This window comes from Oenanthe melanoleuca, chromosome 1 (genome assembly GCF_029582105.1).
Source record: "Oenanthe melanoleuca isolate GR-GAL-2019-014 chromosome 1, OMel1.0, whole genome shotgun sequence".
NCBI classification, from domain to species: domain Eukaryota; kingdom Metazoa; phylum Chordata; class Aves; order Passeriformes; family Muscicapidae; genus Oenanthe; species Oenanthe melanoleuca.
In genome coordinates this window covers 74,899,532-74,912,740 of record NC_079333.1, presented here as the reverse complement: position 1 = coordinate 74,912,740, position 13,209 = coordinate 74,899,532, and the positions used below count along the sequence as shown (strand labels likewise).

Below are 13,209 nucleotides of genomic sequence, written 5' to 3'. Positions count from 1 at the left end.
GTCATCATTTCTACAAAAAATTATATTTGATAACCACCTACTACCATGCTGATACCATTGACTGGACGTGTTGTTTTTTTAGGATTGTGAGGTGTTTGCATCAGGCAGATTCCTCTTGGCCTGTACTTCAAAAGCTCTGAGGTCCTGTTCCATAACCTAAACTTTTAGGAGCAAATAATGAATAGTTTCAGAGTTTTTTTTTACAGTGCTTGATTAGACTGGCTGTTCCTCGGCTGGCAATCTCTTTGAGTTTGTATTGCAATTGTGTTTTCTGCCTGGCACCAAGGAGGAACTGCAGCTAGTCCAGCCTAGAGCTGTGCTTTGGCTGCCTGGTTGATGAGCAAGCCCTGTTGTGCCCATCTCCAGGGGAGCCCACTGCCTCCTTGTCTGCTGCTGGCTACAGTTCAAGAGGGTATCTGCTAGCTTCATCCCTTCTGTGAGCTCTAACTAATGCCCTTCCTTCCTGTATTTCAGAATAAAACACAAAACTAAAGAGGCTTAAAGGTTCAGGACTAGAAGGTAGGAAACTTTGGGGGAGCCTTTATTGTTGGTACAGCTGGCCATTGTAGAGGCAGGTTCTTACACTGTCCCTCATGGTGGGCAGTGGAAGGTTACTTTTTGTTCAGTCCTGACAGTTCATTGTTGATTTACAGAGCAGAAGTATAATTTAAAACTGCAGGTGTCCATTCAATTTTTAAACAATATCTGGAAGCTATGTGGCTAGTTGTGTTGTCATGCTAGTTTTGCTTTGTAACTGTGTGGTTCACAGCATATTTCTTCTTCCTGAATTGGAGTAGGAAAATGCTGTGCTTTGTGGGGTTTATTTTAAGTGAAAAGCCATGACTAAGAATGGATATGTGCAACTTCTCTAAAGCTGACCAACTTGAACAGACTAAATTGTGAAATCACAGCATGGGAAGTTACATTGATAATCCATTCACATATTTTCAATTACTCAGTGGCTTGTGGGACAGTAAAGTTTGCTGTAGTTTGATTTTGCACTAGCCCCTTGCTACAGTGCCATATTATTGATTGGCATTGAGGCTTAGCTTCATCATGTCAGACCTCAGCCTTTGATTGACAGGAAGACATTACTTGGTAGGGAATTCATCTCAGTTGTCATCTGAATTACTTTCCAACAACCCTTACATCTTTCTGTTGACACCACAAGTAACCTGAGCTCTGTTGTTCAGAAATTGCCAAATTTGAGAAGTGGGTAATAATTCTTTTTATTTTATTTCTTTTGTATATTGTTCTTATATGAAAGTAGATTCTGATACCACCATGATTCCATGAGGTAAAACCTCATTAATTTGAATACTAAAATGGTAATATTTGGCAACACTGGTAGATATCCCAAAACTAAGAACTCTGCAATGACAGAACTTTTCATTCCAGAAGTTTGAACTCACAGTCTTTAATTAGCAATTAATGCTACTACAACTAGAATTAAAATATCTCCAAATAGGATTCACATCAAGTAAAAATTTGATGAGAAGCTAGAAAAAAAGCCAAGTGAAAATTCTTCTCAGCAAAGTGCAGTTTAATGCATCCTTCACTTCTCTGGGACCTGGGAAGCTGTATCAGATTGCAGTTCACAGCCAAAATCCATTCCTGGGGTTATGGAAATTGGCAGCTGGTATACACTTTATTTTTCAAATGTTACTTTGACAGGATAAAACCATTTTTTAGATAAAACTACAGGTTAAATCTGGGCTCTGACCTTGAAAGAGAAATCCTGAGCACAAGTTCTGTTGCAAGTCATGTCTGGTTATGCAATTTATTCATTCACTTCCTAATACAAAATGTCCCGGGATCAAAACCCAAAAAGTCATTCTTGCAGGGAAGATCTAAATTATTCATATCAGCTAGATGCAGATTTGGATTCCTTCAGGTTGGATACAGATAGGGAGGTAGCCTAGGGGAGTGTCCTCACCACTCAGTTTCCCTTATAAAACTCCCTGTACTGCCTTTACCCCCAACAGTAGGTTTAAATAAAGTCATCCATGTTTTGTGATGTGTTTTTTTGTTTTGTTTTTGTTTGGTTGGTTGTTTTTTTGTTTTGTTGTTTTTTGTTGTTGTTGGGTTTTTTTTGTTTGCTTGGTTTTTTTTTGTTTGTTTGTTTGTTTGTTTTTGTTTTGTTTTGTTTTCTTGTTGTTTGGTTTGTTTTTTTTTAAGTCAGTGCTGTTAGAACATCAGTAATTTTTTGGGAGTTCTCTCTAGGTTAAGCCTAAGATGTACAGATCTAGATTTGACCTAGGTACATGAAAAAACAACATCTTAGGTGTTATGGCTACTTTACTGTAGAAAATATAGGAACAATTTTCAGCCAGCTGAGATGGTGTGAGGCAAGACTTTAGATACCACTCAACTTAGAAGTATTCAATTTCACCTCAGCCCTACAGAAGGCTCCTGCTTAACTCTCTCCTTAGAGGAACTGATGTCTGCAGCTCAGTACAGTAATTGTCATGTGCCTAATTTTCATTAATGAATACTTCCCACGCTGCTGGAACTATTAGTCTGCTTTATAGTATTATATATTTAAGGGACTTTTTGACTGAGAGTTTAACCCAGGTAGAATAGCCTCCTAATATACTGGATGAATGTAAACCCTGTCCAGAGCTGGATTGCCCTACTCAGACCTCTGGAGCAGGATAGCTGCAGTAGTTTTAGGCAGAATACAGTATTTGGGTTTGACTCTTCCTTGTATACCAGGAAAAAGAAAAAAATTATCAAATTATTTTTATGGTTTTCATAATTACATAGTAGTAATGATGCCAGTTTGTCCAGTCTATTAGTCTGCAACTAGGAGTTATCAAGTAATTGCATAGACATAATCTATATATTTTTTTCTTACTTGGTAATTTAAATGCCTACCATTTCATGTATTGTGCACTGTCAGAAGCACTACTGCAAAACCCAAGAAATAAGAGGGGAAAGAGACTGGTTTGATTCAGGGAAGGGATATGAATTGAAGGAACCTTGTTTAAGTATCATAATGGATATTGTTAGGGGAAACATACAAATAGTGTTTAGAGGCAGCCAAGCAGCTCTAGTACGGAGGAATGTAGAATGACAAACAGCTTTTGTTTATAGCACAAAAAAATGTGAGTATTGGCTAAGAAGTAGTGTTTATGGTAATTGAGCCTTACAAGGAAGTAAAACTTCATGGGGAACACAGGGGGTAGCATTTTCAGTGAAGTAGGCAATAAGGAGAGCTGTGTAGGCATTTCCTGATTAGCATCTGCTGTTTCAACAGCCAGGGAACATGACTCGCATGTAAATGCTTGTGCTAGGCTTGAACAGGCATTCCCTCCAGCATGCCTCCCTGCCTTCTGGCTTTATTTTGAGTCTCCTTGAGCCCTACTATGACTTGAAATCAGTGGAGGAGAAAGGAGAGTAACACAAACAACAGATGTCTTAAAGTTTTGAAGAGAGGGAGGAAAAGCCCCATGGCAAAGGAGAAGGTGCAGTAAAGGTGTTTTCCTGTCATTACTATTCAGTGCCTCTACTACAGATTTTTTTTCATTCTTGCATGTATATATATATACACATATCTTTATATATGCAGTTGATATGCAGTTGTACACACGGGGGGGTGGGTAAAGAAGTCGTAGTGCAAAAAGATGCCCATTGCACAATTCAGAATTTTTTTTGCATCCTGTAAGAGTGTGGGCTATAGACACTAAATGTACTGGCTGCCACAGCCTAAGTAACCTATTTTATGGCAGGCTCAGGAATTATTTCCCAGCTGTTCCCTGCTTTTAGTCTCTTGCTGCATAAAATACATTAATTTTTTGAATCTGGAATTCAAAAATTGGAAAGGTTAATGGTGTGCCTGGAGTTCATCAAGACAGCTTTGCTTACAGGTGATAACTTAAGCCATGGCAAAACCAATACCATGTACCCCATCATATTAGAACTAGGTTGTGCACCAGGTGACATTCAATGCACATTCAAAAAAGTCTTTCATCTGTGCTTTTTGGTATGGGGAACTGTGTCTTTAAGGACTTTGATTTCCAGAAAGCAAATCTGTGGCAGAAACAGCTGTGAAATTCTTACAATATATAGGCAGCTGGGGATGCCATAGAGACCCTGAAAATACATTGCCTGCTGGGTGTTAACTCAGTACTGCATGGGGCCAGGAGCAAAAAGAAATGAGAAAAAAATACTGTGAATGGAGAATTGAAAAGATGTGAAGTTTTCAGACTTTTTTTTGCTTTTTGGGAAAGATAACTAAAAGAAATATAAAGAGTATTCAGGGCTGAGAACTTTGAGCTCTGAAATCTTAGCAAGCTACTTCCCCCTTTCCCACATCTACCTCCTCCTTTTATGTCTTATTTCTTCTACAGGCTTCAGCAGATGGGTCCACAGACGGAAAATCACATTCTCACAGAATTATTTTTTTCTTCTGATATTTTAAATGCATATTTATTTGCTTATTAACTTGCTGGGTTCTTTCAAAGAATTCTGGTAATCTCTAACTCAATGGATATTCACACTGTTTATTTTGTTAGTTACTTGTGTTATTTATTTATATGTATATATATAAAAATTATTTGGCTACTGTACTACAGAAGTTTATGCTTAGATTAACCTATATAGAGTTTAGGACAACTGCTGTTACAGAATGTGACTGCTGAAGAAAAATCCCAGTTTTGGAATGAATGCTGAGGACGCCAGTAGGAATTACCATTCTTTGTGCAGAAATTTGTACATTAGATAGTATTTCTCTGTGGAGGTATTTTCCTGGACTACAGGGAATGCTATATATTATATTATCTTGGTAGCAGCATTTTATGCATCAAATATTAGTTGTTGTAAACAAGAGGGAGCCTGCTGTATTCAGTTAGAACAACTGTTATCTCATTAATACTATTTTAGTATAGACTTTCTTAATCTTTATAAGGATATTCTATCAGAAAAATAAGCATAATAACAATAATTATGCCTGTACTTTAAATAGTGCTTTTATACCTGTGTGGCTTTCTTTCTACTTTAAAAATATACTGTTTCTGTTGCACAGATGGGTAAACTGAGACCTGCATGGGAAGTGAAATAAGTGCACTGGAGGTCTTCCAGACAAAGACAGAACTCCTAGTCTTAAAGCAGAACTTTATTTTAAATCATATATCAAACTTATCACAAGGCATTTGTAAGTTAACAAAACAAATCCTGCACTTTAGAGATACCATTTAATATTTTCTTTTCTTCCAACAGGAACTTTTTACACCAGAGTGCAAATTCAAGGAGTCTGTTTTTGAAAATTATTATGTAATCTACTCATCCATGCTCTACAGACAACAGGAGTCCGGGAGAGCCTGGTTCTTGGGGCTGAACAAAGAGGGGCAGGTCATGAAAGGAAACAGAGTGAAGAAAACAAAACCAGCAGCTCATTTTCTACCCAAGCCATTGGAAGGTGAGGCTCAGTCCATCTCTGGCAGATTCTCCTATAGAGCTCACAACAAGAGGGAATGGTTTCCAAAATGCCCTTGCTGAATGTGCGTGCCCCACAATGACAATGCCATTCCCAAAGTTTCATGGAGAAGTTTTGTGCTTCCATGTAGTGATGCTACAAAGGGCATATGTAAAAACATTTTTCCAGGGACTGAGAGGTTATTCTATAAGAAAAGAAATCTTTTGTGGAAGAGAATTGTACTGCTTTTAAAATATTCCGTTGTTGAGGACAAAAGCTGTTGTGAGTCTTGCAGTGAGAAAATAGTTCCTTCACTAGGCAGAATGAAATAATGATTATTGTTGGATGATTGGGAGTTATAAAGGGAATGGATGAAATGTCAGCATTTCAAAGTAAAAGCTTTCTAATAGAAAACAAAAAGGTCTCTCTGTAAAATAAATAATGATGCATTACTTTGCCAAGTGGTGTAATGTACAGAACTCGTGTAAATTGGCCTTTAAACCTAAAGATAGATGAAAACAACCATCATAGTAACCTTACACACCAAAATAATGTCACATTTCTGAAAAATCCATTTATGTCTTGGAACTTTTGTGTTATGCTATGTATTCTGCAGGCCTTTATAAACCTATGCTGCCCCTTGCTTCTTGTCCTGATGACACTATTCATTGTTCTAATTGCTGCACATAGCTTCAGTCATTCTGAAAATTATCTCATTTCTTACCATCTGAAAACACACACTTGAGTAATGCTTTGGTTAGCAATCCAAATCCTTTTGATATTTAACTTCAAATTTTTGATTGAAGGATCAATTTGTCAAGTACTTTAGTTTCATCATAAGGAAAGAATCAGAATAATCATATGTTTATTCCGAGTAAGGTTGATGCTTTTGTGCTTTCCCTGTCTTGTGAAAGTTTACAGTTGTTTCATAAGCTCTCAACAATACTAGTAATTGATATCTTGATCCCTCTATATTAAGTTAAGACTTATAAGGAGAGAATGCTAGTACATTTTATTAAGCAATGCAAATTTGTATGTACTAGGAAAGAAGCTACTTTTTTAAAATAATGTTTGGATGATCAGACTCCATCAAAATAGCTCTGACAATGCTTAGAAATAACTTGATTTACATTGCCTATAAGAATAACCAAATATGACAGCTCTGCTATATAATTCCTTACTTTATAGTTCCATTTCATGTTGTTCAACATAATAATTTTGTAGGTCACAGTGTTATTTCACCAAGCTCTTTTAATTAATCAGCAAAATGCCCTAAACACATTTATGGGCCACTCTGAAGATATAGATCATAACCAGCCTTATGTACTCTAGAGGAGACATTTAATTTCAGTCTTTCAGAAGCTATAAAAGGATTTAGATTATGTCACTGGAAATGTTAGAACAAGTATTTGATTAGTTAATGATGCTATGAGGCCCTTTACATTTATTATGAAACTTCACACCATCGAAGATCAAGTGCTCCAGCCTCCTACTCTAATTAGCCAAGGGATGAAGGAATTGTGATCTCTGTGGTAGCACACACCCAGTCTGAAAATCAGTGTGATGATTAATTCCTTTGACTGCTGTGACACCTCTTTTAACATTGCTCTGATATAAATAAATGCAACTGAAGTTAGGTATAAGTGGATATATTACCTGATAGAGTGACATGGAAAATGAAATTGAATTATCCAAGAGCATTAATCATTAAGGCAGCCTAATGCTGGAACTGCATGTAATTGAATACATGCATTTCCCACAAAGGATTTGAAGTGGTTAGATAGGGACTGAAGCCCAGATAAAAACTTCTAATTCCTCTAAGAATTCAGTTAATAGTTTGGACTTTTCTGCACTTCTACATTCAGTGGAGATCAGTGGCTATTGCATATGTTTTTGGAAATGAGGAAGGAAATCCCCCAAACCTCTTTTTTGTACTTTCCATGTGTCCTGGACATTTCTTCAGGACACACCTGAAGAAGACACCATGGCCAAATTCCTCAGATTTGGGAGACTGATGTACATATAATTTTGTAGAACTGGCCTAGTCTTGCAATGTATGACTAAGAACACTTAAGTCTAGACAACTGCATTGTATGATTCCATTTTTAATTACAATCTGTCTTATCACATTTTACTTGTAAAACTTTGCATCTTTATTTACTGTTAATTTAAGGGTTGTATATACATACACTTGTGTATAAACATGTATATTTTGTGTGCCTTATGCAATGACAGAACACTAATTTTTCATTTCCAAGAAGCTATAGTATCCATTAAACAAGCAAGAATTCAGTTTCCTACTGCATTTTTAAGTTAGATGCAGAAGAAGTGTGAGAATTTTGGAGAGTCCAGCAAATCTCTCTGTGGTGCAAAACTAGTGTCTGTCAAAATAAACAGTTTCCCTGGCATGCAAGAGGAACACATAAATTGATCTTATTTGAGATGAGCCCTCATATGTGATGCATTTTTTAAATGCTTCTCCTTTTCTCTTCCTTCCCCTCAGTTGCCATGTATCGGGAACCATCTTTGCATGATATTGGAGAAACAGTGCCAAAGGCTGGGGTAACTCCAAGTAAAAGCACAAGTGCATCTGCAATAATGAATGGCGGCAAACCAGTCAACAAGAGCAAGACAACATAGCCAGATCCTCACAGGTGTTGTGACTTTACTGAGTCCCAAGTACAGTTGAGCAATTTATCCTTGCCAGACTTCCCCTCGGCAGTGTCTGTGGATCAGCTTGTGGCAAGTCACCAGCTTGCCCGTTGCTGTTTCTGAACTGAGTTGTTGCAAGTGGATAAATCTCAACATGTAGCTCCACCACAACGAGAAGACACCTGGATGAACCAGCTAAACTCAGACCATGGAATGCCCTACCAGATATTGGAATGCCTTTTTAATATCTTTTCTGTGACTGTGACACTTCATGTGAATGACATACTTCACAAGTACACTTGATACCTTGCCTGCTGACAATTGCCCATAATCCCTTTTTGAGTCCAGTTTCAGCAAAATCCATGTGTTTAAGTTCTATTTTGTAGCACACAAATAATCAAGTAATTTCTAGTTAGATGCTGTAAACCTGTGCTAATATGGATTTCTCTTCTTCCCTTTTTTATAAGGCTGCTCGCTCCACTGTTTGTGACCTTTTGCAGGGATTGTGTTTCTCTATAACTTAAGTGTTGCCGGTGGCTTAGTTTTGAAAGCAATCAGGGAATCAGGAAGCCTTCAAAAATCTATTATTACAAATTATATCTATAAAGAATAGGATCGTTGTCTCTGACTTAGAATATTGATTAAATGTGAATACTCTAGTAACAGATCCTGTGCTTCTGAGGTTGGCATTAAAGAGGAGGGCAGAGTGTCAAACACAAGCAAAGGGGAGTTTTCTGAAACGTGTGTTTGGCATCCCCCTACAGTTTCTTTTTGTGTGTGTGTTTTATACATATCACAGGCTTACTGGTAATGGTAACATTTGCCTTGCCCAGCGAGCAAGACCCACTCGTTTTTGGAAAAGTGGGTCCAAAGAATTTTGTAGGCCTTGTAGGTCTGAATTAAGGCTCATTTTTCATCTACTAAATCTTCATTGTTTGAAAAACAACCACCACCAATAAAAGAAAAAAAAAAAAGCAAGACTAATCAGAATTGCGCTACCTAAATCCATTTCAAATATAATCCTTTCCTGTTTTTAAGGAACTGAACTTAATGCCATTGTTATTTTTGGCTGAATCCCACACCTACTTAGCAAAGCATGGGCAAGGATGTTGTTGTCTTCTTTTTTGCAGCACCAATGCAAAGGATAGTTACAAATTATAGTTTAATATTTCTGGTGTTTTAAAAAAACAAGTTTTAAAACTGGACATATTACAAAACTTTATTTTTATTTTTAGCTAAGCATGCAAAGTCCGGTCCTATTGTATTTCACTGATATCCCAGTATGTACCTCCACCCAGCTTCCTAGGATAACATGCCCACCAAATTGCTAGATTGAAGGTGCCTTGCCTTGATCTCTGTATACTGTACTTTCTCCTACATGAACCTAGAAGAAATCAAAAACATCATAAAATTGAAGCCTTGGATCATATTACCAGAAACAACATCAACCCTTTGAGTTTGTCACTTGTGAACAATTAAGCCAGTGTTGTGGGGGAGGAAGGAGGGCGGGAGAAAGATTTAGAGAATGCCACAGAGATGCCACTGAAGTTGTTGCACACTTAGTCACAGGCTTTCAAAAGTTGAAAAATACGGGCACTCTCTGTATGCTTAAGAAGGAATTTGTTCCTTAGAAATGGCAGCAAAGATCAAGCTGTATCTCAGTCTGGAAAACTGTGTGGCAACGCTCTCTTGGCCTCTTGCTGTTACCTTGGTATTTAAAGACAAAAAGAGGAAACCATCCATTCCTTTTTTAGCACTGTATTTCTGGCAATTTGTTTTATCACATCTTTGTGCTGAAGTTCCTAACAGAGACTGCTGATTATTTCAGACTCTCTGTCTGCTCAGCTGAACAGTCTGATTCAGTCTCAATGAGCTCTTCATACCAGTTTTCAAATGTGTTCTGTTTTTATAAGCAACATTTAGTGCACTCTTCAAGGAGGCTACTGTAAAGCTGCTAAATTCTAGATAAACTTTTTTTTCTTGTAGGTCAGACTTCTTTTTGTATGTGTGATATGAGAACAGCAAGATAATGCTCGATGTTGGGTCTTTCTAGGGAGGGAATGAGTTAAGCATGAAGCCCTCTATCCATGTAGAGAAAAAAAACAAAAAAACAAACCTAATCTAAAACTGTGATAAAAATGCAAAGGAACTTTGACTTAAGACTGTGCCCTTGCCTGCTAGCACTAAATCTGTGTGCGTGGGGAAAACACTTTATTAAAAATTTCGGTGTGCCCTTCTCGTCCCATCTGGTCCCAGTGGGATTAGTGCACCATCCCTGAGAAAACCAAACCAAACCAAAGCAACTCAGATGGTGAGCTGGGGGCTTGCTCTGCGCTGCAGGACCCGTGGGAGGCAGCAGCCTTGGAGCTGCCATGGCCCCAGGCCTTCCCACAATTGTAAGAGGGGAACTTCACACACTATTTCAAGTAAGATAGGACAGCTGAAGGCTACATTCTCTCTCACCTCATTCATGAGGAGGGAATGCACGAGTTCATGTCCCATTCAGCTGTCTCTTTACTCACCCAGTGTAAAAGCCTGAGGAGAGACAGGGCTGGAGACCTGGCTGAGCCATGCAAGGAGGATCTGGCTCATTGCCTGATTCTATATAAGCATTGTTTTCAACATTAACCTTTTGGTCCTGAATAACTAAGGTCTGTGAACCAGTTTGGGAGGCTATAATTAAGTCCAGATTTTATTTCTTTAAGCAGTTAGTACATACTGGAAATACAGCTTATTATTATTATTATTATTTCTTTCCTTTTTTTATTTTATTTTTTTTTAAGTTATCGTTTTCTGGTTTTGTTTCTGTGGGCTAAATTCATATAAGTGCTTAATCCAATGAATCAATGTCCTCATTTTTTTCTTTCTACAATCTGTTTAAACATAACAAAAGTATCTCTGTTCTCTGTTTCCTCCCTTTAATTTTGTCTTGTCTCATCTGTTGCATGGGAAGAGTATGACAAGGATGAACTAACTGCATGTTGTAGATTGTGTCTGTCAAAGAACTGTAGGTCAGTGTTACAAATTTACACACATATATGCAAAGAGTTTGTCTGCATTGTAGAGTTTGTGTTTATTCTTATTTGTTGTATAAACAGATTCAACCTGATGAATAAAACATTTATATGAAGGCATACTGGAAACCAACAAAAAAGTTTATGTAAGAAGTAGACTGTGCAAAGCATCATTGTACTGGCCACAGGATGGTGAAACTTCATGTAAATAGGTTGGCAAACTCAGTTCTCCCACTTTACCATGCCAAAGAAAATTTCAGCTCCTTAATATAATACCTCTCTCGCTGTTCTCCAGGATGAGACGTCACCATTTTCTTCCCTCTAAAATTAATTTTGCTGTTAAGTGAAAGCTGTTTTCAACTGTCTGTTACTACTAAAGTACTGTATAGTAAACCTGATGGAATCAATTTGTATTTACAGATTGGGGTTTTTGTACTCACATGTGCAGCTGTCTGTGAATCTGCAGCGTTCCAGGTCTTTGCATGCTTGCATTGTATTTTGTTCTGGGTTTTCTCTAATCTCTGAGAGACTCTTCACACTTCAATCTAACCTCATCTTGCCATTTTATATGTTAACACTGCACAAAGTCATTTTCTTCTCTTTTTTGATCTGTATTTCAGCTACAGTTCTATTAGACAAAATCAGTCACACCTGCACCGTTTTAGAGATCTAGTTTTGAGGAGATATGAACTACTTCAACAAAACACTGTTTTGCTGTACTTCAAAAATTTTATAAATACACAAGAATCCTTATGAGATTGCTCACATGATAGGGCCTATGGAAGGGTCTCTAGCTCTTTTTAAGTGCTTTGTAGTTCACATAACAGAGCTTTTGCTTCATTTACTGGGTTTTTTAGCTATTCTCGATTGATTTTTTAATATACTGTCATTTTCATAAATGTTGGTTCTTAATAAACCCCTCCAAGCCCCTCCCCTTCTCCAGATATAAAGTATAGCAATTCACTTTGACTATGGTATATACCTGAAACAATACTAAGAACCCTGGCTTTACATACATACATACATATATATATATATATGGGGAAACTGTCTTGGTCTAAAACTAGTTTAAGCAATGAGGTATGAAAGCAGGCAGTTTGGTCCATGCAGTAAATTGTACCATGATGATCCATCTGTTTATTGGTATAAAGAATACATTATTCAGCTACATTCAAATGGGAATGGAAGCAAAATTAGACCACAGAAGAAGGTTTTCTTTCTTTTAAATGGCCCTTTAGATAAACTCATATTTCATGCAATGCATTCTAAAATGTTTAATAACAGGGTTTTTTTCTGTGATGACTAATGCAAATGCTATGACTTATTTTTTAAGATGTAATAAAATTTTTTGTTCAATTACTTAGTCACAGAAATATTCAACTTAGCTTTCTTCATCCCAGTATCATTAGTTAGAAAGTGAGATGTCATTCTGCAAAGAAGCAAGGGCAGTGCATCAGAATAGTGAGAGCAAGTACATGATTAAATACATCTGTGTGTTTCTTAGAAAGAATATAGCCAGTGGGGAAAAAAAATCACAAGTAGGTTAATAAATCATAGAAGCAAATCAATCCACAGTTTTTTTATAGATCATATTACAGATATATTATACACAATAGGTGCAATCCTGCAAGTCTATTATAGAAGCACTGGCACACTTCTGGATTGTGTTCTTTCTCACATAGGAAGAAAACAAGGCTACAGTATCTTTATTTTTATAAGGTTTATCAATCTAATCAATGAAAGGTCCCCTTTTATCCAATTTCGTTTTGCCTTTTGCCACAGGCCTGGAAGCAGGTTTTTACAGTCACTAGCTATGAAGAATCAAGCAGTAAGTTTCACTTCCTTATGCCTCTTCCTGCATTTACAGTTTATGTATCTGAATTCCCATCACAGGAAATGAGACCAGGGAAAAAATAAATTATTAATATAGCTATTATATTAAAATATGTGGAATAATAATCTTATTCCTTTTGATTTCATTTTTCTAGAGAGGAAATGAGCCACAAAACAGGTATGCTGGGTGTGCTGCAGTTACCACAGCATGAAGAGCAGGGTAAATGTTCAAGCAACATTAAAGGAAACAGAAGAAAAATTGGAAAATAATTAATGTGTACATTACATTTTAGT

The 13,209-nt window shown here is 37.1% G+C and overlaps 1 protein-coding gene across 4 annotated transcripts in view; it reads left to right on the top strand.

The window, feature by feature from the left end:
• The window catches only part of FGF14 (fibroblast growth factor 14), a 372,210-nt gene extending 363,068 nt beyond the window's left edge, over window positions 1–9,142 (top strand). For all 4 annotated transcript variants that reach the window (XM_056501017.1, XM_056501008.1, XM_056501024.1 and 1 more), the window contains 2 exons: window positions 5,221–5,419; window positions 7,920–9,142. In XM_056501017.1, coding sequence (XP_056356992.1) covers window positions 5,221–5,419; window positions 7,920–8,056 — 336 coding nt within the window. In that variant the 3' untranslated portion in view covers window positions 8,057–9,142. The remainder of the gene's footprint in view (window positions 1–5,220; window positions 5,420–7,919) is intronic.
• Window positions 9,143–13,209: the final 4,067 nt, after the last annotated feature.